The 24,063-nt window shown below is 38.2% G+C and overlaps 1 protein-coding gene across 2 annotated transcripts in view; it reads right to left on the minus strand.

The window, feature by feature from the left end:
* Positions 1–24,063, minus strand: part of LOC150087230 (kinesin-like protein KIF21A) — a 779,086-nt gene that overhangs the window by 330,910 nt on the left and 424,113 nt on the right. For both annotated transcript variants that reach the window (XM_090371900.1, XM_090371899.1), the window contains exon 18: positions 3,010–3,259. In XM_090371900.1, coding sequence (XP_090228026.1) covers positions 3,010–3,259 — 250 coding nt within the window. The remainder of the gene's footprint in view (positions 1–3,009; positions 3,260–24,063) is intronic.

A 24,063-nucleotide genomic window follows, 5' to 3' on the forward strand; every position in this document is an offset into this window, starting at 1 on the left:
TTGGAATAAGAAATTGAAAAAAGGCAGCAAAGAACAGGAGTAAGTTCAGGAGCACAGGTTTTGAGAACAAATGGAGAAACACCATCAGTACATGGAGCTTTCTTAGCATCAAGATTTGACAAAATCCTTCTGACATCCTTTTGATGGAAGACCACCGGAGGCATTGAATGGAGTGTGTTGGGAATGGTGGAAGGTGTTTTACCAAGATCATTAATACAGGAGTTGGAACAAAAATGGGATGCTAGCATGTCAGCTTTATCCTTGGCTGAAGTGACAACAGAACCAACTGATTTTTAGCTTTTGCAAGAGACCACAATGATCGGCTCCCATTAGGGCAAGAAGCAAGTTTTCTACTCTTAGCCTGTTCAAAATCTAGTTTGTACTGACTAGTAACTGCTTTACAATTGTTGCGAGCTTTGGTGTAGACAGAAAATGAAACTGAAGATTTGGAAACAAGCCAATTACGATATGCAATGTTCTTCTCTTGAACAGCCTTAGCACATTTATTGGAAAACCAAGGTTGAGATTTTAAAGTGGAGTGGGGAAAAAAGGATTCCATCCCTACAACAATAATTTCACTGACAGGATCTGAACAAACGTTGAAATCAGAAGTTTTGAAACAGTAATCCGACCAAGGAAAAGAAGAAGAGAAATCTCGCAGGTCATCCCATTTTGGATTCTTGTAATGCCAAACAATACGATGTTGAGAATAGCCATGAGTTAAAGGTTCCATTGGAGAAGAGAATCACCAAGTTGTGATCTGAGGTGCCTAAAGGACCACTCACTTTGACCGTGTAATTAGAAGGGTTGTTTGTGAGAAAAAGTTCAAGCGTGTTGGCTGCATGATTAGGATTGTCCGGTATTCTTATAGGTAAATGAACAATCTGTGCAAGGTCATTAGTAATTGCAAAAGCCTCAGTATCTCAACCAGCTGGGTCGGTGTGACTAGAAAAAAGAAGCCAGCTGGAGTTGTAAACATTAAAATCACAAAGGAAAATTACCTCAGGAAAGTTGGACTGGAGAAAGTCAAGTTGCAAAGAGAGGAAGTTAAAGAGCTGCAAGTGATTAGTGGAGTTGGGAGAACGGTAGAGACAACAGATGAATTTGACACAATGAGGTAGAGAGATTTTAAGCCAGAGAAGATCGAAAAGAGGAGATTCCAAATTACCAAGTATCTGACAGGGAATATCGGAACGGACATATGCACAAGTACCACCAGAAGGAATTTGAGGCAGAAGGAATCATACAGCGAATAATTTGGGCAGCTGAGATGAGCAGTGGTTGAATGAAGCTGCAACTGAGGTTTTATCAGAAAAAGTACATGGGGTTTGCCAGACTGCAAGTAAAAATGGACATCTTTGAGATTAGTTTGAGACCATGTATATTTGTGAAAGTAACTAGGAAGTGTTTGGGAGGTTTAGATCTTTTCACAGATAAGCTTACTCTATTAGTTTGACAATAGTAAGAAAAAGTTGGGGGGGGGGGCATGCTGTATGAAGTAATGAAATTTGTGGCTATGGCGTACACATGGTAAGAATATACCTAGATCCTTGATATAACGTGGCCTCGACAATGCCCCCCACATACACACTACTCTGACCCCTCCAGTCACTATCTGGCAGAGTAGAGGTAGCAAGACTAGCTGATCTGGAAGCCTCCTGGAGAGTTACCAATAGGTTCGGTCTGGCATACTAACTAGCGGCCGGCCTGTGAACACCATTTTAGACCTGTACCCTCGAAATGTAAGGAATACTGGATTTGTTTGTTATTTGGTTTTTAGGAGCATTAGCAACTAAGGCCATATTGCCCCGGAATATGCAGTGGTCATTCCCTGACCTTTCCGCATCCTCCGTATTTGGTGGTGACGGGCTCGAACCCTGGTCTAATCCAGAAGCGTGTGCTACGCACTGCTGAAGGAAGACTGGACCTCACCATGATGTTCATCATGACCTCAAAGGTCATCAGTCATACTGCATGATGGAAGAGATGGGGAAGGGTTGACCAGAACTTAGCTCTGGAGACTAAACATGGGTTCCACCACTTCAAGCCTCCAATAAGCAAAGTGGTGGTATTTCACCGGTTGATGAGAGTCATCTACCGCCTAGTGTTGACTGGTAACACAGAGGGGTGGCATTCATTCATGTGCTGTGGGCACCACACCTCGACCCCTGCTTACGTTGGTTCATACCTGGGTGGTCACCCACAGTGTGCATGTGCATGGAGGTTATACCCAGGGTTACTAACAGTCCCACCATCGTGAAGGTGCAAGCAGAGGATTTGTCTGTGACAGACCGTCTGGACTTTGCCGAAATTGGGTCCACTTGACTTGAATGTCACCCGAATATCAGTTACATCAGCATTTTAGACTCCCAGGTAGCAAGTACAGCTTGTCTGGCACATCTGAGAGAATGTCTGTGTCAACCTCAAGGATCATAATGTTCCATACAAAGAATACTTATATTCTTTGTATAAAACATTATGGTCCTTGAGGATGATACTAAAAGGATACTGAAATGGTGAAAATCGCAGATAGGGTTGAATTATGGAAGTACTGCATGGGGGGGGGGGCAAAAGAAAACAGAAGTACGATAGAGGCTATAAGAAGAAGGGAGGCTGGATTGGATACGCCCTGAAGGATGAAAGTTTAAGAGATATGATTAAAAGGAAAGTGATATGCAAAAGACCAAGAGAAATAGGGAGAGATGGAGATTCAGCTGGATTCTGGCTGTTGTGAATTTGCCATGTGGCAGAGAATTTATGATTATAATTTACTGGAAAAACCATTCATTTAAGAATATAATTCCAAAATATTAATTTTCAACTCTCCAAATTACTTCTAATATTCTGAATCAAAATACACTTTCTTTCTCCCAGTCAACATTTAATAACATCAATAGCTATAATGGTATTTTTATGCAACTCTAGATAGTGTTTTTGGAAAAATGTCACACTGAGCTATGTACATACACAAGTGAAAGAGACAGGATTGGGAAGAAAATTTATTCTTACTCTCTCTCCTACGACCAACTCTGCCAGCTACTTTATCTGACATTGGCTTAGCAAGCTTTCTTAGAGCCATCACTTCTTCCTGCTTTCGTCGCAGTACTGACTCCTTAAGTCTCTTTTCTGCTTCCAAGGATCGAATTTGGTGTTCTTTAGCTCTACTTTGTTTTTTAAGCTGGGCAATTTCTCTATTTCTCTTCTGGTCTGCTTGTTTGTGTTTCTGTGCTTCTTCCTTCATTTTATTCATTAAGCGGACCTATAAAGAAAAAAAATTAATAAAACATTTTAAAATTCAATATTATTTTTATAAATTATATATATATATACTTACCAAAAAATTAACTTTTTTTTTTTTTTTTAAGGTTTTTAAAGATATAAAGCAGATTATCTTTCTGCTCTAAGTCTAAAGCTATGGAAAATGTAATTAAAACTATTGCATGGTTATCGCACAATATCACTTTTGTACATAGCTTTGTACATTGTGTACAAATAAACACAAAGTAAAGTAAACAACAGTGGACAACATTACATAGTGCTACTCGTGTTTATGCACAATTTATACAACAGTCAAAAACTTGCCTAAGCTTGGAGCTTTCTACTCTAAATTGTTATTAACTAACTTTGACATCTTTCAGGTGCAGCAAATGAGTCAAAAATGGGTTGTTGGTTCTTAATACTGAGTGCCTGCCTGCTCACTCAATAATAAGGGAAGAAGTGCAAGGTGCAAAACAAAAGCTTAAAGATTGGGGCAATAAAATTTAAACTTATGTTAACATATAGGCATTATTCCATTCAAAATTTGAATGGAATAATGAATCTTTGTCCTTTTTATTTTGGGGAACAGTAAAAATCATAAGGGGCCAGGCTGGGAGAACAGGCAGGGTGTGGGATTATGCTCTTTTGGTTCTTGGCTAAAAAACTGCTGAACCAACAAAACCATGTGGACTGATGTACTGCCATCATGCAGACTCTGATCCTGAGTGCACCATTTATCTGGGCATTTTCTCCCAACATCCTCCTTTAAAAGCCTTACAACCCCAATGTGTAACTGGTGATTTACAGTTTGGACTGGCAGAAGAAACTTCTGATGAACAATTCCATAACTGTCAAAGAAAACAATCAACATGCTCTTGATGTTTCATCTGACCTGCCTTGCCTGTTTTGTACACAGAGATGGACTTTTTCACTGGGAGGACTGCTGCATTGTTTCTGGGTTGCATTGTAATCTTAAACTCAGTTTTCATTCTCTGTTATGACCTTGGAAAAGAAGTTTCTATCCTTTCTAGTCACTGCATGCAGGCCCCTACACACACACAAAGTTGGTTCTGTTTTTATCAATGAGAAAACATGGTATAAATTTTACAACAATCCAACCAAAGTTTAAATTTTCGGTTAAAATGCGTCAGCATTTATCATACAATAGGTACAAACATCATTAATCAAACATCAACTGTCTCATGGATGCCTTGATGCACTTTTTCAACATTTTCATCAGTCAAACTTGACGATGGATAACCTGAGCACTCAAAATTCTAAATGCAAAACAAAAGTTTGCCACCATGAAAACATGAATACCATTGGAAAGTTTGTGTTCTACCTATAGCATCATCACTAAATGCTTGTTTAGGTATTAAGTCTACAAATCTGTTATCCCAAGTTTATGACAAAATTTGATGCAAACTCACTGTACCTTAACATCAAATTTCTCCTACAATAATTGTAAAACACACTCAACAGAAACACACTAACACTTATTCCAAAAAAACACATCCTATTGGCAAAATTTGCCATACTAACTCACGATGAATTAGTTCATTAATATCTAATTAAGCATTGCTAAACTTCATTTAGTTAGCACTCCACACAGTCAGTTTGGAAACTTCTGGCTAGCATCTCTGAAAGAGCACTTTGTATGATAGCACTCCACTGAGAATAAGTAACAATATACTTCTTCCATGGAAAAGTGTTACTTATTTGAAGTTTAAGAGAAGGGAAACTGACTGCACAGTTATTTGCAATATGAGATGAAATGTAATGATAACCCCATGAATAAATTGAATAGTTACTACTTAAACAGAGCTGTAAGGCTCAATAGGTCCTATATTATATTGTTATTTTAAAAACAAAAAAAAGATTGCCTCATTCAGCTTCATAGGATATCTTCAATACTACACTCTCCAAATATAACCAATTAAAAACAACTTAAAATAATTTTAATGCATTCTTCCACTCACTGCTCAGGAATGATTCGACACCCCGGGATTGTAGATGAAGGGCCCAACCCGACCTACGAGCCTAGGGTGTCGAATCGTTCATGAGCAATGAGTGGAAGAATGTATTAAAATTATTTTGTCATTTTTAATCGGTTATATTTGGAGAGTATCGCATTGAAGATATCCTACGAAGCTGAATGAGATAATCTCTTATATTTTTTAAAATTGAATAGATACATAAAAAATTTAATAGTTAAGAACAAAAATAATGCCATGCATTATTTTTACAATAATTATGTAAGTTTTCCATACCTTCAGTAACAATAAAAATATACTTCTCCAGGGACGGTGTTACTTATTTGAAGTTTGACAAATACAGCAGCTTATTTGAAGTTAAAGAGTATAACTTCAAAAGGCATCTCCCATTAAACAATTGCAATTCATAATAACTATGCACTATATCATGAAGTCACAACTGGGTAGTTACCACTTACATTTGGGTGATGGAACCCTTTCTTTAACTCCAGTGAGACTAAGTCACAAGATATTTCTTCTAGGATAAATTCTACTAATTTGAAGTTAAAGAGCAGGACAACTCATTATGAAGAAATTTCCAATATAAGAAGTAATAATAATTATGCCTCCTATATAAAATTTGTTTTGCCTTTAATAGCTATGTACTAAAAAAAAAAAGCTTTACATGTACATATCTATACAATAATATTTAAAGTCTTTATAAAAGCAAGATACCAAAGTTTTCTTTTCCTTTTAAAGAAGTAGCGAGAGAGGTCAGATTTAAATTTCAATTAAAGCTGAAAATGTTTTAGGGCTAAAGCCTCATGCTGCAAAAAAAAAAGGTTACTCACAGAGGTTAGAGCAAATGCATCATTTTTGGAAGCAGCAACATACTAAAGTAGTCAAAATTGGCATCATAAGTATTTCTCATATTGTGACTACCTTCGCAATGAGTTGCCATGATATTGCACCAATGGAGAAGACTATTGTTACTTATTCTCAGTGGATACCACCACCCACATGGCACCTTTTCAAAAGTTATTGGCTTCTTATCAGTGGGTGGGCAGGTTCCCTGCTGTTGTGGAGTATACTTCACAACTGGGTTGTCATCATTGGAACACCAGGGCACCTGCCCACCCATCAATGAAGAGCCAATAAGCTCTGAAACGGTGCAGTCTGGGTGTATCCACCAATAATAAGTAACAGTAGTCTTCTCCATTAGAGAAGCATTACTTATTTGAGGTAGTGCAATATCATAGCAACTCGTTGTGAAGGCATTGACAATACGAGATATTAGTAGAGGCACATGATACAAGAAAGCAAGCATATACAGCATCGGCCCAAAAAAACACCCCTTCCATTTCAAATGTTTGCCTAGTTCTGCCTTGAATTTATTTAAGCTACCAACTTCCACAACAACAACAGATGGAAGTGTGTAGCAGCAATCAACTACTCACTGGCTAAAGGCAAACTTCCACACATCTATTCTACAGTTGTATTTCCTCAGTTTGAATCTATGCCCCCTCAGGTTTGTAATCTGAGTAAGAGGAAGAATCCCATCAGCATTCAGCCTGCTCAATCCATTCAAGGCTTTACATATCTCAATCAGATCGTCTTCAGGTGCATAGTCTCCAGAACTGAAGCCTTTCTTCATAAGAGCACTCCTTTGTTCCTTTCACCACTCGTTGCCCTTCTCTGTATTTGTTCTAGCAACTCTGCATCCTTCCTAAAATGAGGCTTCCAGAACTGTATGCAAAATGATGCATTTGCACTAACATCAATTTCAATTAAAATTAAAAACAAGTTAGTTAATGTATGCACTGCATTACATTTCAGGTGCATTAGCAAATAATAATTAGTTATATTTTTAACTAAAATTTAAGTAAAAAACAAAGAATTTTATAAATAAACTAAGAAATCTCATTTTGAACATTCACACATTGCCCATTCAGTCCTCCAACCCAGCATGTGGTAACAAACATAATATTCAGTGCTAAAGCTACAATACATGATTGGCATATGTGATATGTATGGAAAAAAATTAATAACAATTGCCAGATTCTATTGGTTCAATTTTATTGAAATTTGGATGGCTGGACAAATATTTCAAGAAAATTCATACACTAGGAATCAAACTGTGGATGGACAGACATGAAGACAATAGGCACATTATGCATATAGCAATAGCATAGGCATATGATGCAAGAAAGCAAGCTTATAACAGCAGCAGCCAAAAAAAAAAAAAAAAAAAATCCCATTCATTCATTTGCTCTAAAATGTTTGTCCAATTCTTCCTTGAATTTATTTAAGCTCTCAACTTCTACAAGAACATATGGAAGTTTGTTCCAGTAATCAATATCAGCTGGCTAAATGCAAATTTTAAATTTCCACTCATCTATTCTACAACTGTCTTTCCTCAATTTCATTTTATGCCCCCTCAAAGTTTGTAATCTGATCAAGAGAAAGAATCCCATCACCATTGATCCTGCTCAAACCATTCCAGGCTTTATACACCTCAATCAAATCATCTCACAGGTGCAGTCTCCAGATGCTGCAGTGTGCAGAACTTCAGCCTTACTTGGTAAGAGGATTCCTTCATTCCCATCACCAACCTTCTAGCAACTCTACATCCTTCTTAAAATGAGGCCTTCAGACCTATATGATGTACTCAAGGTGTGGTCCAACCACTGATTTATACAAGGGATAATCACCTCCTTATCCCTGCTAGCAAAATTCCTGTACAGTGAAACTTCCCATTAACAGACAGCCATGGGGAACGAAAATTTTTCCGTTAGAGAGAAGTGTCCGCTAACAAGAAGTCTGAGGGAGAAAAAAAAGAAAGAAAAATCATTAAACGTTTAATGTAAAATTAAATTAAAATATATACATATTTTGAACAATATTTTTGTAAATAATATACAATTACATACACAAGAGATAAAGAAAAATTGTTAAACATTTAATGTAAAATTAAATTAAATTATATACAGATTTTGCACAATATTTTTGTAAATAATATACATACAATTGTGCTATGCATATTATGACTTTATCTTAAGAAAAATACATACAGTAATCACTTATTTTGTTCTGCACCTTCTTCTGGCTGATAATTTTGTTTTCAACATTTGTTTGGAGTGAAGAAACCATCGAAAGTCCTTCAGTATCTTCTTCAGTGGCGAAAAACATTTTTAAACGATTGATTTGTATGAGCGCTTCTTCTATTTTCATCGGTGGTTCGTCGTTAATGTTCTTTGACAGAATGACCTCCTTCCATTTCTTCATCCTCATGAGGAACTTCTTGAAAAATATCGATGATAATGTCATTGATATCTAGAGCACCATCTTCTGTAGTGAGGTTCGAGTCTATATCTTTGTAGCCAGGGTCACTTGTAGCTGAAGTATCGTACATTATCAATAGATGTTGAAGTACTTGTTCTTCTTGGTGCTCCACATTGCTGTTCACAACTTCAATTTTGCGTTTGAGAAGCCAGACTTTACAAAACAGTTCATGGCAGTTTGTTTTCTAATTGCGTTTACTGAAGAGGAAATCCATTGAATCGCATCTAGGATGCTGATTTTCTTTGCAAGGTCATTCGCACATGTCACATCATTCATGTTTGCAATGAGATGTCTTAAAACATGTTTTCTGTAGTGAAGTTTAAAAGTTTTTATTATCCCTTGATCCAAGGGCTGACACTCTGCAGATGTGTTTGGTGGCAGAAAAACGATTTGAATGTTGGACAATTCAATGTGCAGGCGAGATGCAGCATTATCCATGAAAAGAATAATTTTTCTGTTTTGACGAATCATGTTTTGGTTAAAGTGACTTATCCATTTGCTCATGATATTTCGTGTCATCCACGCTTTGTTTTCGACTTCCAGTCAACATTCAAAAGATTCAACTTTATGCCCTTGAAACAACGAGGATTTTGTGGTTTTCCTATAACAAGAGGTTGTTCAAAGTCTCCCAGCATATTTGTACACAATAGTACAGTCAAGCGTTCCTTAGAAATTTTTCTGCCCTGGCACTTTTCGTTTTTTAGACTCATTGTTTTTTTCAGGAAGAGCTTTAAAAAACAAACGTGTTTCGTCATAGTTGTAAATATCCTTAGCTTCAAAATCACGACATAAATCTTCCAATTTAATGGTCTACTCTGTTGCAACCCCAGTATCAACAGATCCACCTTCATCATTTACGGTTTTCCAAGAAATTTTATGCCGAGTTTTGAACTTGTCTAGCCATCCCACAGAAGCTTTGAACTCATTTACTCCCACAGATTTCGCAACCTCCAAAGCCTTTTCCCTAATAATAGGCCCATTAATGGGAATTTTTTTAGCACGGGCGCGACAAAATCACTCATACATAACATTGTAAATTTGAAGTCCAACAGTTTTCGGGAATGATTTTTGAACCTGATCATTTCCGTGTTAGCATTAGCATTAGTAGAGGCATTTGATGCAAGAAAGCAAGCTTATGCAGCATCAGCCAAAAAAATAAATAAAAAATAACCACTTCCACTGTGTTGCCAAAATTGTTTGAGCAGTTCATTTTTTTTTTTTAGGATGTCGCTTACCTGCGTCTTCCGGATTTTGAATTTTGCAGCGAGATTGCGAACACTATTTTTTTGCCGATCATACGTATTAATGAATTAGACTATCTTTTAAAGTTAAATGTTTACGAGAAGACATTGTGCACTTCACACGACACTGAACAAAACTGAAAACTGAAACTCAAAAGACGAAAGGCTGACCAAAATTCCCCCCCCCTGCACACACCGAATTCATCAGAAGTTTTACACATGCCTTAAAATTCTTGAAAAAGGGTTTAGAACCGCAACGTAAACCTTGATAAAATTCAGAGAATCGGAAATAGAAAACAAACACACAATTGAGGCAATACAGGGAAGAAAAGTTCCTAGAAAAGGGCTGCGAGCTCTCCCGCAGTCCGTTATGGGGAAATCAAATTAAGTGCTAATCTAAATGAAACAGTGCAGATTGCATGTCCGCGTCCGTTACAGAGAATGTCCGCTAGACAGAAGCTGCAAACATGTTAAAACCAATAGAGGTGAGTTGGGGAATTTGAAAATGTCCGTTGTAGAGAGATGTCTGTTAAAGAGAGGTGTCCGTTAGGAGAAGTTTCACTGTATATCATTGACAAGACCCCAAGATACAATAATTCAACTTTATATAACTGTATATAACTTTATTATACACAAATTATATACAAATTATATAATTATGTAAAAAATAATTATATTTAAATTGTTTACATAATTACTAATTGCCATTGTCCAAGACACAGAATGGGAAAATCACATTGGAAGTGGATACTAGTTATATCCACCAGGAAACAACTGAAAGTGGAAGAAATGCTTCGCAGGTTTATATAACTACCTGACTTGCAGGAATTAACATGCCTGGACATGTCTATATCTGTCAACTGCAAAAGTAATAGTCTGCATTTCATGTATACGTGGAATGTTGATCTAAGAGAACAATTCTTAATCTTTAAATGAAAGCTGTGTAATCAGTAAAATTGGTTTGAATTATTGTATCTTGGGGTCTTGTCAATGATATACAATGAAACTTCTCCTAACGGACACCTCTCTTTAATGGACATCTCTCTACAACGGACATTTTCAAATTCATGTTACACTTGCAGTGACTATGTGGTGAAATAAAGGCAGAAAATAATATCATTTGTGAACAAAGGATAAGTCGCATATTTTGCAATTAAATTAGATGACTATGATAAAAGCTGCACCCCCCCCCCACACAACCACAATAAAGTGTGTCAAATAGTAATAGTATTAGCCATATAGTGCAAGGAAGCCAAGGCTGTTGCTGCACTGACTGCAAAAAAAAAAAAAAATAATAATAATTACTTAAGAAAACAAATTATATGCTTCCCTCCCCACACATGTAATTACCCAGCTGACTTTTAAATTTATTCAAACTGTTGTTGTGGGGGTTTCATGGTGCATAAGCTGCTTTGGCCATAATGCGCCTTATTCAAACTGTCTGCCTCAACTACCTGTGAGAGCAACTTGTTAGAAAAGAAAACTTCCTACAATCCAATTTCAACCTCAAGTCCTGGAATTTGAATTTATGACCCTGAGTTCTGGATTGGTTGGCTGATTTAGAGATTTCTTAGGCGCATCGGCAACTATAGCCATAGTGCACCATACATATGGTAAGAATGTATGCTATTTCCTATGAGATAGAGATAATTGTAAAAAATAGTACCAGCAAGTTAGTTTTTTATATAATTAAAGGAGGTGGTATACATTAATCATTTTGAGAAAGGTAAAAATGCTTGAAACATTCGTTTTATTGCCTAAAAGTGAAGTAAGCGAAAGAGGATCTTCTGTTGTGGCTGGAGTGAAGAGATTTTGGCCTTTTCTTGCATATTTTGGGCAATCACTAAGGATATGTTTTATTAAAAGCATTGTGTTGCAGTGATGGCACTCAGGTGGGATCTCCTCTCTTAATAGATAACTGTGACTGATATTTGTGTGATCTATTTGTAGGCGTGCCAATATTATTTCCTGTTGTCGAATTGAGCCGAAGCTTGAAATCCATCATTCAAGATTTGGCTTAATACTTTGGAGCTTATTATTATATTGATTTTTCCATGATAATTGCCAATGGTACATGCATTTTTCCTGGATTAACGCTGCCATAGCCTAGTGGTCAGGCGCACGGGTGCATAAGTACACGTGCCTTGAGTGACCGGAGTTCAAGCCCGTGACTACTGAATACAGTCCGGTTTCTTGTATTCTGTCTATCTTGTGATCTCCTCTGACCGTTTGGTCGTCCCGGAGTATAAACAGAAAATTTATTATTTATTATTGATATATAGTCTTGATATGGGACTTTCCAGTTGTCATCGGGTGGTAAGATGGTTGATTTTGCAGCATTGTCAGCTAATTCATTTCCTGTTATTCCCATATGTCCAGGGACCCAGCAGAGGTGTGTGTGTGCTTTTCCCAAGTTTGGATAAAGTATGCAAAGAGGATGTCATTTCCTTTAAGACTGGATGGGTTTTTCAGAGCTTGAAGTGCACTTTAAGAATCTGTAAAAATTATACTATTTACAATATCGGAGGACTCTATATGCTTCAGTGCAATCTGAATTGCCATTAGTTCGGCAGAAAATATACTGAACTCATATGGCAATTCATAGGCCAAGGTAATGTTTGAAAAAACTGCGGCAATTCCAACGTGGGCCTCATTCTTTGAACCATCTGTATGCACAACAATGACGTTGGGGAACTGATCCACTACTGCATGATAAAGTTGTAAGAAATTTTCTTTATGTAATGTAGATTTATTCCATTGATGGAAGGATAAATCGCATGAAGGTAAAGTGATGTCCCAATGTCTGGAATTTGGGGGCTGGTCACTCACACACTAGCAAGGCTTTTGTGGATTTATTGGATGACTGTTTTCTACATCAGCATGTTCGGGAGGCAACTAGAGGGAATAATACTCTTGATTTGATTATCAGTAGTGATTCTTCATGCATTAAGAATCTGCAGGTAAATGAACCACTAGGTGCAGTGATCACAGTATGCTGCAGTGGGATTTACTCAAAGAGGTAACCTACCATTAGGGGTAAATGGAAGGGTTATTGCTTTCGTAAAGGTGACTACGATGGACTGAGACAGTATTTAAATTCTATACAGTGGGACCAACTGATGATGTTACCAACAGCAAATTCAAAATGGGAAGCATTCAAAGAACTTATCTTGGAAGCTACTAGGCTTTTCATACCAACAAAGAAATATTGTTCAAGATTTAGGACTAAATGGATGTCAGATGAACTAATTAGACATGACAGAGAAGAAAAATGCATGGGATACATACAAATTAACACGTGACACAGAAGCCTATGATAGATACAAGTTGATTTGTAACCAAGTTACAAAGGAGGTTAGGCAGGTGAAGGCAGATTACGAGAAATCTTTTGCAAGGGATGCAAAGAAAAACAGCAAAGAGTTCTTTACTTATGTAAAGTCTAGAAGGAAGGGGATGAATCAGATTGGTCCACTTGATATCGATGGGTCAACTGTTGATGATCCTGCTCAGGTAGCTAACAAACTGAATGAATATTTCGCATCGACATTCACACATCAGGAGTTATTCAGTGAGGGGAATGCCAGAGGCATATTCAACTGTGGTAGTAAGCTAGAGAATCTTGTAATAACTGAGAGTAAAGTGGAGGAGAAATTGTTGAAGGTAAATACGAGAAAGGCACCTGGGGTGGATGGGATCTATCCAGTTATATTAAAGGAGGCAGCAAAGGAAGTAAGCAAACCCTTAGCCATAATTATGAGAGCTTCCAGGGGATGTACCCATGGACTGGAGATGTGCAAATGTGACCCCAATTCACAAAGGAGGATCAAAGGGTGACACAAGTAATTATAGACCTGTTAGTTTAACTTCTGTTCCTGGAAAATTAATGGAGGCACTGGTTAAAGAAGCACTGCAGGATCATCTAGATAAGACTTCAGTTATAACTCAGACACAGCATGGTTTTGTTAAGGGGAAGTCTTGCCTGACCAATTTGATTGGATACTATGATGCAGTCACAAAAGAACTGGATGCAGGGAATAACTTTGATATTATATACTTGGATCTTAGAAAGGCTTTTGATATTGTTGCACATGGAAGACTGCTGCACAAATTGGAGCAGTGTGGCATTGGAGGCAAATTGCTGCTATGCATAAAGGGGTGGTTGAGGGGGAGAAGACAGAGAGTGGTAATCAATGGACACTGCTCATCGTGGACTAATGTCATAAGTGGAGTCCCTCAGGGTTCAGTACTGGTCCATTATTGTTTTCTGTATTTATAAATGATATTGATGATGGTATATCAAGCTTAATGTCCAAGTTTGCAGACGATACAAAGGTTGGCAGGGTTGTCAAGGACACTACTGACACTATGCTACTGCAACAGGATCTGGAAAGGTTGAACAGATGGGCTGAGAGGCGGCAAATGAAGTTTAACATTGACAAATGTAAAGTACTACATATGGAAAACATGAACCCCAGAGCAACGTAGCAACTCTGTGGTACTACACTGATAGTGGTAGAGAATGAAAGGGACCTGGGGTTGGTTGTGCAGGCAGATATGAAGTTTTCTGAGCAGTGCAGACGGGCTGCAAGAGTAGCTCATGGTGTACTGTCGATGATATATAGGAATTTTTCTAGCAGGGATAAGGAGGTGATTATTCCCTTGTATAAGGCAATGGTCAGGCCACACCTAGACTACTGTATACAGGTCTCGAAGCCTCATTTCAAGAAGGATGTAGAGATGTTGGAACGAGTACAGAGAAGGGCAACAAGATTAGTGAATGGATCAAAGGGGTGCTCTTACGAAGAAAGGCTTAAGTTTTGCAAATTACAGTGTCTGGAGACTAGGCACCAGCGAGGTAATCTGATAGAGGTGTATAAAGCCTTGAATGGTTTGAGCATGCTCAATGCTGATGGGATTCTTCCTCTTGCTCAGAATAATCACCTGAGAGGGCATAAATTCAAATTGAGGAAAGAAGGATGTAGGATAAACGTGAGGAAATTTGCCTTTAGCCAGCGGGTGGTTGGTTGGTGGAACAGACTTCCATCCCTTGTCGTGGAAGTTGATAGCCTAAATAAGTTTAAGGCTCAGCTGGACAGGTATTTCGAACGAACAGAGGGGTGAAGTGGAAGTGGTTATTTTTTATTTATTTATATTCTTTTTTTTTGGCTGATGCTCCATAAGCTTGCTTTCTTGCATCAAATGCCTCTACTAATGCTAATGTGATTCCTAAGAACCGTATGCTGGGATGATCCGCTACTGGTTGACTATTCAGTTGTAGTTCTGGATGTTGGTGAAGTTTATGTTGGCGGCAAAAATGGAGGCACAACGTTTTATGCGGACAGAGTTGAAATCCATTAGTTTGTGTCCATGAACTGATCTTATTTATTGCAACTTGTAATTGTCTCTCAACGGTATTCATATTTTTCGCATGACATGAAATGCTAAGGTCATCTACAAACAGTGCTGTATCAATAGTGTTTGGAAGTTGTTTGGCAATGGAGTTAATTGCAATTAAAAAAAGTGTAGCACTGAGTACAGAGACTTGGGGGACTCCTTCTTGCAAGAATACTTGGGATAACGAAGTTTTGAATCTTACCTGAAAAGTGTGTTTGTACAAGAAGTTTTGTATGAAAATTGGGAGATGACCCCGAAGTCCATGTTGATATTGTTCGCAGAGTATTCCATACTTCCACATGGAATCATAAGCCTTACTGATATCAAAGCATACCATGAGATGATGTTCCGATCTAAGGAATGCATTTTGGATGGAGTTCTCAAACCATACAAGAATATCTAGTGTTGATCTATTTTTGTTGGACACCAAATTGTGCAGCATGTATGAGATTAAAATTTTCTAGGTACCATATCAGATGGCGGTTTACCATCTTTTCAAGAATTTTGCGGAGGCAACTGGTCAAGGCAATGGGTCTATGGTAAGTGGGGTTTTTTGGATCTCTACCTGGTTTAAGGAATGCAAGGACTGTAGCAAGATGCCATTTTTTAGGGAATGTATCCTGTATGTAGAGTCTATTAAATAGATCAAGGAGTACCTGTAATGATTCAGAATTCAGTTCTTGTATCATCGAATAGTGAATATTATCTGGTCCTACCGCACTGCGTCTAGTTGTTGAAAGAGCTCTACGCAGTTCATGGACAGTAAACAGTAGGTTATATTGTTCATTCCCTTTTGATGAAAAGTTTAATTTTTGTTTTAAATCTTCTGAAGGTTGTGGTGTGACTTTCTGCTGCTGATGTTTTGCCAAAGTTTCCCCTAAAATATTGGCAATTTGAACAGGGTCAGAAATGTTCTGTCCCCTCCATTCCATGATAGGCACAGGAGTTGTTTGATATTTACCACTTATTTTTAAAATTATTTTCCAAATTTTATGTGTAGGAGTTTCTTGATTGATGTTCGAAGTAAAGCGAATCCAAGCTGACTTTTTATTACAGTGTCTAACATATCTTGCTCTTGCACATTTAAAATGGATAAGATTAGCTGTTGTTGGACTGCGACGAAAGATATTCCAGGCTTCACTTTGCTCTTTTTTAACTGCACAACATTTGTCACTCCACCAGAATTTTGGTGTTTTGGCAATTTTGAAGAGGATTTTGGTATGGTTTTTCCTGCTGCATATAGTATTGTTTTTGTGACATGTTCAACGGCTTCATCAGTTTGGGATTCTCGGATTATTTCCGTGTCAAATGTAGCTAGTTTTTTATACGTCTGCCAATCTGCTTTATCAGTGAGCCACTGTCGAATTTTAATAGGATGATAAGAGGGTTTTGTTTATTAATTCAATTTGTATGGGAAAATGATCACTGTGTAGTGGATCGTTGTTTATTGTCCATTTTAGGGTAGGATATAGGGCTGCTTTACAGATAGACAAGTCAACTGCAGTATTGGTTCCGGACGGAAGGTGAATATATGTAGGTGACCCATCATTTAGGAGGAGAAGGTTGTTATCATCTAAACATTTTTCAATTACCTTTCCTCTTCAATCAATGGTGTTGTTGCCCCATAGTGTGTGAGATGCCCATTTAAATCTCCAGAATGAGGAAAGGTGTGGGAATTTGAGCTATGAGATTATCTAGATCATTTTGTTGAAAGCTATAACTAGGTGGAATGTACAAGGAGCAAATTGTAATATGGATGGCAGCAGCTATATGGATGGCTACTGCCTTAAGTGGAGAATTCAGTAAGACCTGTTTGATAGAAACATGCGGGTTCACTTAAACAGCTACACCACCATATGCAATATTTTGGTGGGTCCTATCTTTTCTAAAGATATTCTACTGAGACAGTTTTGGTGTATCTTGAGATTTTAAATGTCTCTTGAAGGCAGAGACACATTGGGGTGTATTTAGAGGTGAGATCGTACAGATCATCAAAATTAGCGTGGAAACCACAACAATTCCACTGAATTATTGTGTTCATTATTAGTTTCTTATTGGACTTTCAGAATGTTTTCTTGTTGTTGAAGTTCTGTTTTTCATTCTTGTTTTTATCTTTTTTTGGAAAGAAAGGCTTTCCCGTGTCCATGTCTTCTTCAACAACAATTTCTAGGACAACATCAACTGCAGATTTTTCATTAATATCCATTTCCTCTTGATTTGTTTTTCTTTGCATTCTTGGTCCAGGAAGTGGGGTTTTTCATGAGGTATAGATATTGGTGTATTGACTGCTTGAGCTTGAGTTGTGGTGTACTTTTTTTTTTTTTTTTTTTTTTTTTGATTTGGTAGTTGTTGGTGCATCGGCTTCTGTGGCCATATTGCACCTCCCAAGGTTTTTGCAGTACTTTGATCCAAGCCCGAGGCGGGAATCGAACCCGCGACCTTTGGGTTGCCGGGCAGGTACTTTACCCACTCGGCTAGCCCGGTCGGCCGTTGTGGTGTACAGAGTTTTGAGCTAATTTGAGAAAGACTTTTAGTGGTACTGATAATTCAGTTTGCGTAGCTGTTGTCTGGAATTTTTTCGCTATTTGGGCATATGTTGGCCTGTTTGGGCGAGTTGGAGGCTTCTTGATAGGAAACATTATGGTTTGCTTTATATTTCTGAATAAGTTTTTCGCTTTCCAGCGTTCACATGTTCTAGCATAGGAAGGGTGGTCTTTTTTACAATTTGGGCATTTGGGCATTTTTTACATTTGGTTGAGTGAAAGTACAGGCTTCGTAGTGTTCTATTGACCCGCATTTTGCACAAGTAGGAGCTCCCCAGCAAGCTGTCTGGGAATGTCTGTACTTCTGACATTGAAAACACCTGAGTGGGTTTGGAATAAATGGTCTGACATTGCATGCCAGATATCCGGCTTTAATGGATGTTGGACGATGCAGAGTGTTAAACGTCAAGATCAGATTACGTGATGGGGGTCAGATTACTATCTTTTCTGGTGGAGATTCTCTTTACTTGAATAATTCCTTGTTCTTGAAGTTCTAGTATCTCCTCCTCGGACACATCTAGTAAATCCCAATGTGAGATCACTCCTTTACAGGTGTTCAGTGATCTATGGGGTGTCACAGTGACTGGTAGTCCGGCAAAGAGTTTAATGTTCAAAAGTCACGCTGAATGTTTAGCATTAGAGGTCTCAATGAGAATGTCTCCTGACCGCAGTCTTTTTACAGACTTGGGAGAATCTGCTCTACTTTCTAATTCCTTTTGGACTCTAAAACGAGAGTTTCCCAATTGCGTTTTTACCAGTTGAGTGAATAATTAAGAAAGTTGGACTAGGATAGGTTTGTGTCTCGGTTTTCTGACATTTGGCAGTTCCTGCATTGGAATCGTCTTTCTTTTTGAATGTCTGGGATGTGTCTGGCAGCCCAGATAAATCAGAGTTTGTTTTACTCATGGTGATGTGCTCGTTTTGGCCCCAGGAGATTGCCTTTTCCTCCCAGGTTACCAGCCCCACCAAAAATAAAAAGGGGGGGTTAAAGAAAGGTGCTTTCCTTTCTAAGTTATATTATTATAATATATCTATTTAATTCTGATACTCAAGAGTTAACGGACTTGCCAAACTCAGGAGAAACGTATTTACAGTAAAGCGTACCAGATAATCACTATGAAAATGCACTGTGATCTTGGTAAAACACCTCTCACCATTCACAGCCCATTCCAAATTCAATACCTCCTGTGATCTTCCGTCAAAAGGATGTCAGAAGGATTTTGATGAATCACGATGCTAAGAAAGCTCCAGGTCCTGATGGTATTTCTCCACTTGCTCTCAAAACCTATGCTCCTGAACTTACTCCTAATATCGCTTGGCACTCAGGGCCCCCTAGTTCTGGAAAAATTCAGAATTCTATCCCATTCACTTCACTAATCCCTCTCAGAGCCTTGTAAACCTCAATCAGGTCGCCTCTGAGGTGACTTAAAGAGCTTGGCAACCTCTGTAGCCCACATAATCTGAGTCTTTCCTCATACAGTCATCCTCTTGCCAATCTTACTATTCGAGTTGCCTATCTTTCGACCTTTTCAAGAGGCTCAATGTTTTTTTTTTCAGATGAGGACTCCATACTTAAGCACAGTATTCCAAATGTGTTCTTACAATTGCCCTATACAGTGGGATTATGACCTCCCTATCTCTACAGAATAACGTTTGATAAATCATCAATAGGACACTATGGGCTTTCCTGGCTGCCTGTTTACACTGTTCAGAAAATTTCACATCTGCCCATATTGTAACTCAAAGATCCTTTCCCACTCTTTTTAATTCAACCCTGCCAAGTGTATAATTCATTTGTGGATTGCTTTTCTCAAGCGTAAGACCTTGCATTTAACAGCATAAAAACATAGCTGCAACTTCTCTGACCATCTTTGAAGACGCTTTATGTCATCCTAAAGGAGTGCTGCTTGGCACTGATCATTAACGACTCTACCAATCTTTACATCATCTGCAAATTTTGACATCATGCCTTCTTCGTCAATGTAATTTATGAATATAAGAAACACAACAGAAGCCACAGGCAGAAGCAAAAGTGATTCTTGCACTGCTTCTATTGTAATGAGTAGCAGCCTACAGTGCAAGTTTCTGGGGTTTCAAGAGCTGCTGGAAGTCATCATGGAACAAGTAAATACATGGGCTGTGTTAGGGTAACTAACAGTAAGAACAGGTTTATGTATACTTGCATGTACACTAATGCTAGAAGTATAGTTAATAAATTTGATGAATTTAAAGTGCTGATCGATGTATTAAATGCAGATATTGTTGGGATATCAGAGACATGGTGTCACACAGATATAAGCATAGAGAAAAAACATATGTGGAGGTCCTAAAGTCTTGAAACTTTATTAGACAGTTGGACAGACAACTCGAGTAGTCGAGACCCACAAAATTTTCATAAAATCGGACATATGCTAATAATTTATTGCAATCTTTCCTTGTAGAGGATCTGCGATCTCATTATGCATTTAAAATAAATTTTGTGGATTTTTTTTGAAAAGGTTAGGCTATTTTTGGAAATTTTAGAGGAATATTAAATTTTAGGAATATTATATATTTTATTTTAAGGCAGAAGAATACTCTTAACTGGGGATTTCTTCAGGAACGGCTGTATCCAAGTGAGGTGTAATTCAGAAGGTGTTGAAATTGCAATTAAATGGAAAGAGGATGAAGGAAAAAGCCAGCTTTTGTCCTATAACCTTGCATGGGGAGTAATTGCGTACATAAAGGGAGATGTCCTGAAGCCTGATGGGGACTTTTCGTTAATGCTATCCTCAAAGGAGGGTGAATATGTGTCGAGGCTGTCTTTTATAGCCGGGCACGTTCCACTGCAATATTTAAAAAGCGTGGTGGGGAGGTGTTGAGTAGAGTAGTCAGAAAAGAGTGAAGTAGGGTGGAGGGGGAAAATTTGAGTTGCTAGAATGAGTACAGAGAAGGGCAACAAGATTGGCGAGAGAAACAAAGGGGTGTGCTTATGTAGAAAGTCTTAAGTTCTGCAAGTTGCAGCATCTGGAGACCAGGCACCTGCGAGGTGATCTGATTGAGGTGTATAAGGCCTTGAATGGTTTGAGCAAGCTCAAGGCCAAAGGGATATTTCCGCTTACTCAGAACCTGAGGGGGCATAGATTCAAATTGAGGAAAGACAGTTGTATAATAGATGTGTGGAAGTTTGCCTTTAGCCAGCAGAGTGTTGATTGCTGAAACAGACTTCCACCTGTTGTTGTGGAAGTTGATAGCTTAAATAAATTTAGGGCTCAACTAGACAAACATGAATTAACCATGGGCAAATGGGAAGGGCAGGTTTTTTTTTTTTTTTTTTTTTTTTGGCCGATGCTGTATAAGCTTGCTTTCTTGCATCATACGCCTCAACTAATGCTAACAGTGGTCCAAGAACTGATCCACGAAGGATATCACTCCTGATGTTACACCAATAGTGAGAATATTCATTAATCACAATCTGCCTTCTGCCGTGCTGCCACCTAGCAATCCATCTTATAATTTTAAGAGTAATCCCAACCTGTTCAGTAACTCTCTCATGAGGACAGAGTGAAATGATTTGCTGAAATCAAAATAAACATTTGAAATTATTCTATAAATCCAGTTCATGAGTAAGTGTGTAAAAATAGCCTACTAAGTTAGTTAGCATGGTTTACCCTCAACAAAACCATGTTGTGTGTTCTTCAGAATGCCATAGCAATCTAAATATCCCTGGATTGTACTCTTAATCATTGCCTCTAAGATTTTTTCCTACCACTGAATTCAAACTATCCAGTCAATAGCTATCAACTTCACTCACTTCCTAGTTCAATTCACAAATATACGTGGTCACAGTTTGAATCTCAATGATATCCATTTTCTCATGCAGTCTCCCAAACCCCCATGTACTTTTTGACAGAATTTCAGTTATCAGTTAAACCACTGCTCATCTGAGTTGCCCAAATTATTCGTTGTATAATTCCTTTCGTCTCAAAGATGGTACTTGTGCATATCTCCATACCGATTTACCATGTCAGAGACTTGGCAATTTGGAATCTCCTCTTTTCGATCTTCTCTGGCTTAAAATATTTCTACCTCATACTGTCAAATTCATCTGTTGTCTCTACCATTCTCCCAATTCCACTGATCACTTGAAATTCTGACTTCCTCTCTCAGCAACTTTACTTTCTCCAGACCAACTTTCCTAATTGAGAGGTAAATTTCCTTGGTTTTTTTTTTTTTTTTAATCTTATGATGTGAGAAATACATGAAGGAACCAGTTTTTTCCTGCTTCCTTCATGCATCGTGGCTGTGAGGTCCAACTGGAGAGTATGGCACCATCGTAATATTTTAGACCGAGGCGGGATTCGAATCCACGACCTTTGGGTTGCCAGGCAGGCACTTCACCCACCCGGCTAGCCCAGTCGGCTTTCGTTGGCGATTTTAATCTTCAAAACTCCAGCTGCTTCCACTTTCTAGTCACACCAACCCAGCTGGTCGAGATGCTGAGGCTTTTGAAATTACTAATGACCTTGCATAATTGTTCATTTACCAACAAGAATACCAGACAATCCTTACCATACAGCCAACAATGCTTGATCTTTTTCTCACAAAAAACACTTCAAATAACACGGTCAAATTGAGTGGTCCTTTAGGCACCTCAGATCACAACTTGTTGATTGTCTCTTCTCCAATGGAGCCTTTATCTCATGGCTATTCCCAACGACATGTTGTTTGGCATTACAAGAATGCAAAATGGGATGACCTGAAAGATTTATTTTCTTCTTTTCTTTGGTCAGATTACTGTTTCAAAACTTCTGATGTCAATGTTTGCTCAGATCGTATCAGTGCAATTATTCTTGTAGGAATAGAATCCTTTATTCCACATTCCACCTTAAAATCTCATCCTTTATCTAAACCTTGGTTTTCCAATAAATGTGCTAAGGCTATTCAAGAGAAGAATGCTGCATATTGTAACTGGCTTGTTTCCAATTCTTCAGTTTCATTTTCTGCCTATACCAGAGCTTGGAACAATTGTAAAGCAGTTATTAATCAATCCAAACTAGATTTTGAACAGGCTACGAGTAGAAAACTTACTTCTTGCCCTGGTAGCCGATCATTCTAGTCTCTAGCCAAAGCTATTGGCCACAACTTTTGAACTTCTCTGCTCCCAACTCAGTCAAAACCAGATGGTTCTGTTGCCTCTTCAGCTAAGGATAAAGCTGACCTGCTAGCATCCTATTTTTCTTCTAACTCATGCATTTATGATCTTGATAAAACACCTCTCACCATTCACAGCCCATTCCAAATTCAATACCTCCTGTGATCTTCCGTGAAAAGGATGTCAGAAGGATTTTGATGAATCACGATGCTAAGAAAGCTCCAGGTCCTGATGGTATTTCTCCACTTGCTCTCAAAACCTATGCTCCTGAACTTACTCCTATTCTTTACTGCCTTTTTTCACTTTCTTATTCCAAAGATATTTTTCCTTCTGCTTGGAAATTTGCTCATATCCAGCCGGTTCCTAAAAAGGCGACAAATCCCTCCCATACAATTATCGTCCCATTGCACTTACTTCTACTCTTTCTCAAGTAATGGAGAAATCAATTAACTGCCAACTCTTGATGGTAGAAACCTACCGTCTGATCAACGATCGCCAGTATGGATTCCATCAGTGTCAATCCACTGGTGATATTCTGGTTTATGTTACTCATTTATGGATAAATTCAATGGAAAAGTTCGGGGAAGCACAAGCAGTTGCTCTTGACATCTCAAAGGCTTTCGATTGTGTTTGCCCTACAGGTGTCCTAAACAAGCTTCCATCTTATGGTTTGCCAACTGTTTTTTGTAATTGGTTATCCAGTTTTCTCTCTGATTGCTCACTGAGGGTGATGGTAGATAGCTCTCTATCTTCTAACTTTTCCACTAATGCTGATCCCCCAAGGTTCAATTCTTTCCCCCACTCTTTTCCTCTTGTATATTAATGACCTTCTTCCATTGACTGGAAATCCTATCCATAGTTTTGTCAATGATAGCACATTGCATTCCACTTTCCATTTTGAGAAACCTTGTCCTGCTCAATCAGTTTCAACTTTTGAATATCCGCTACCAATTCCTTAAATGCTGATCTCCAGGTAAATTCTCCAGTAGGACAAAGACAACTTAGTTGACTTCAATCGTAAAACTCAGTCCTGTCTCATATCTCACAAAAAGGATACTTCAGCTCCTATGCTTATCTTTGGTGACACTCCAATTTCTAGGCAAGATTATCTCTCTTTTGGGAATTACTTTGACTTGTAATCTCTCTTGGCACAAGCATATATCAAATATTGCTTCCTC

This window comes from Mastigoproctus giganteus, chromosome 4 (genome assembly GCF_048544385.1).
Source record: "Mastigoproctus giganteus isolate SK-2022 chromosome 4, ASM4854438v1, whole genome shotgun sequence".
NCBI lineage: Eukaryota > Metazoa > Arthropoda > Arachnida > Uropygi > Thelyphonidae > Mastigoproctus > Mastigoproctus giganteus.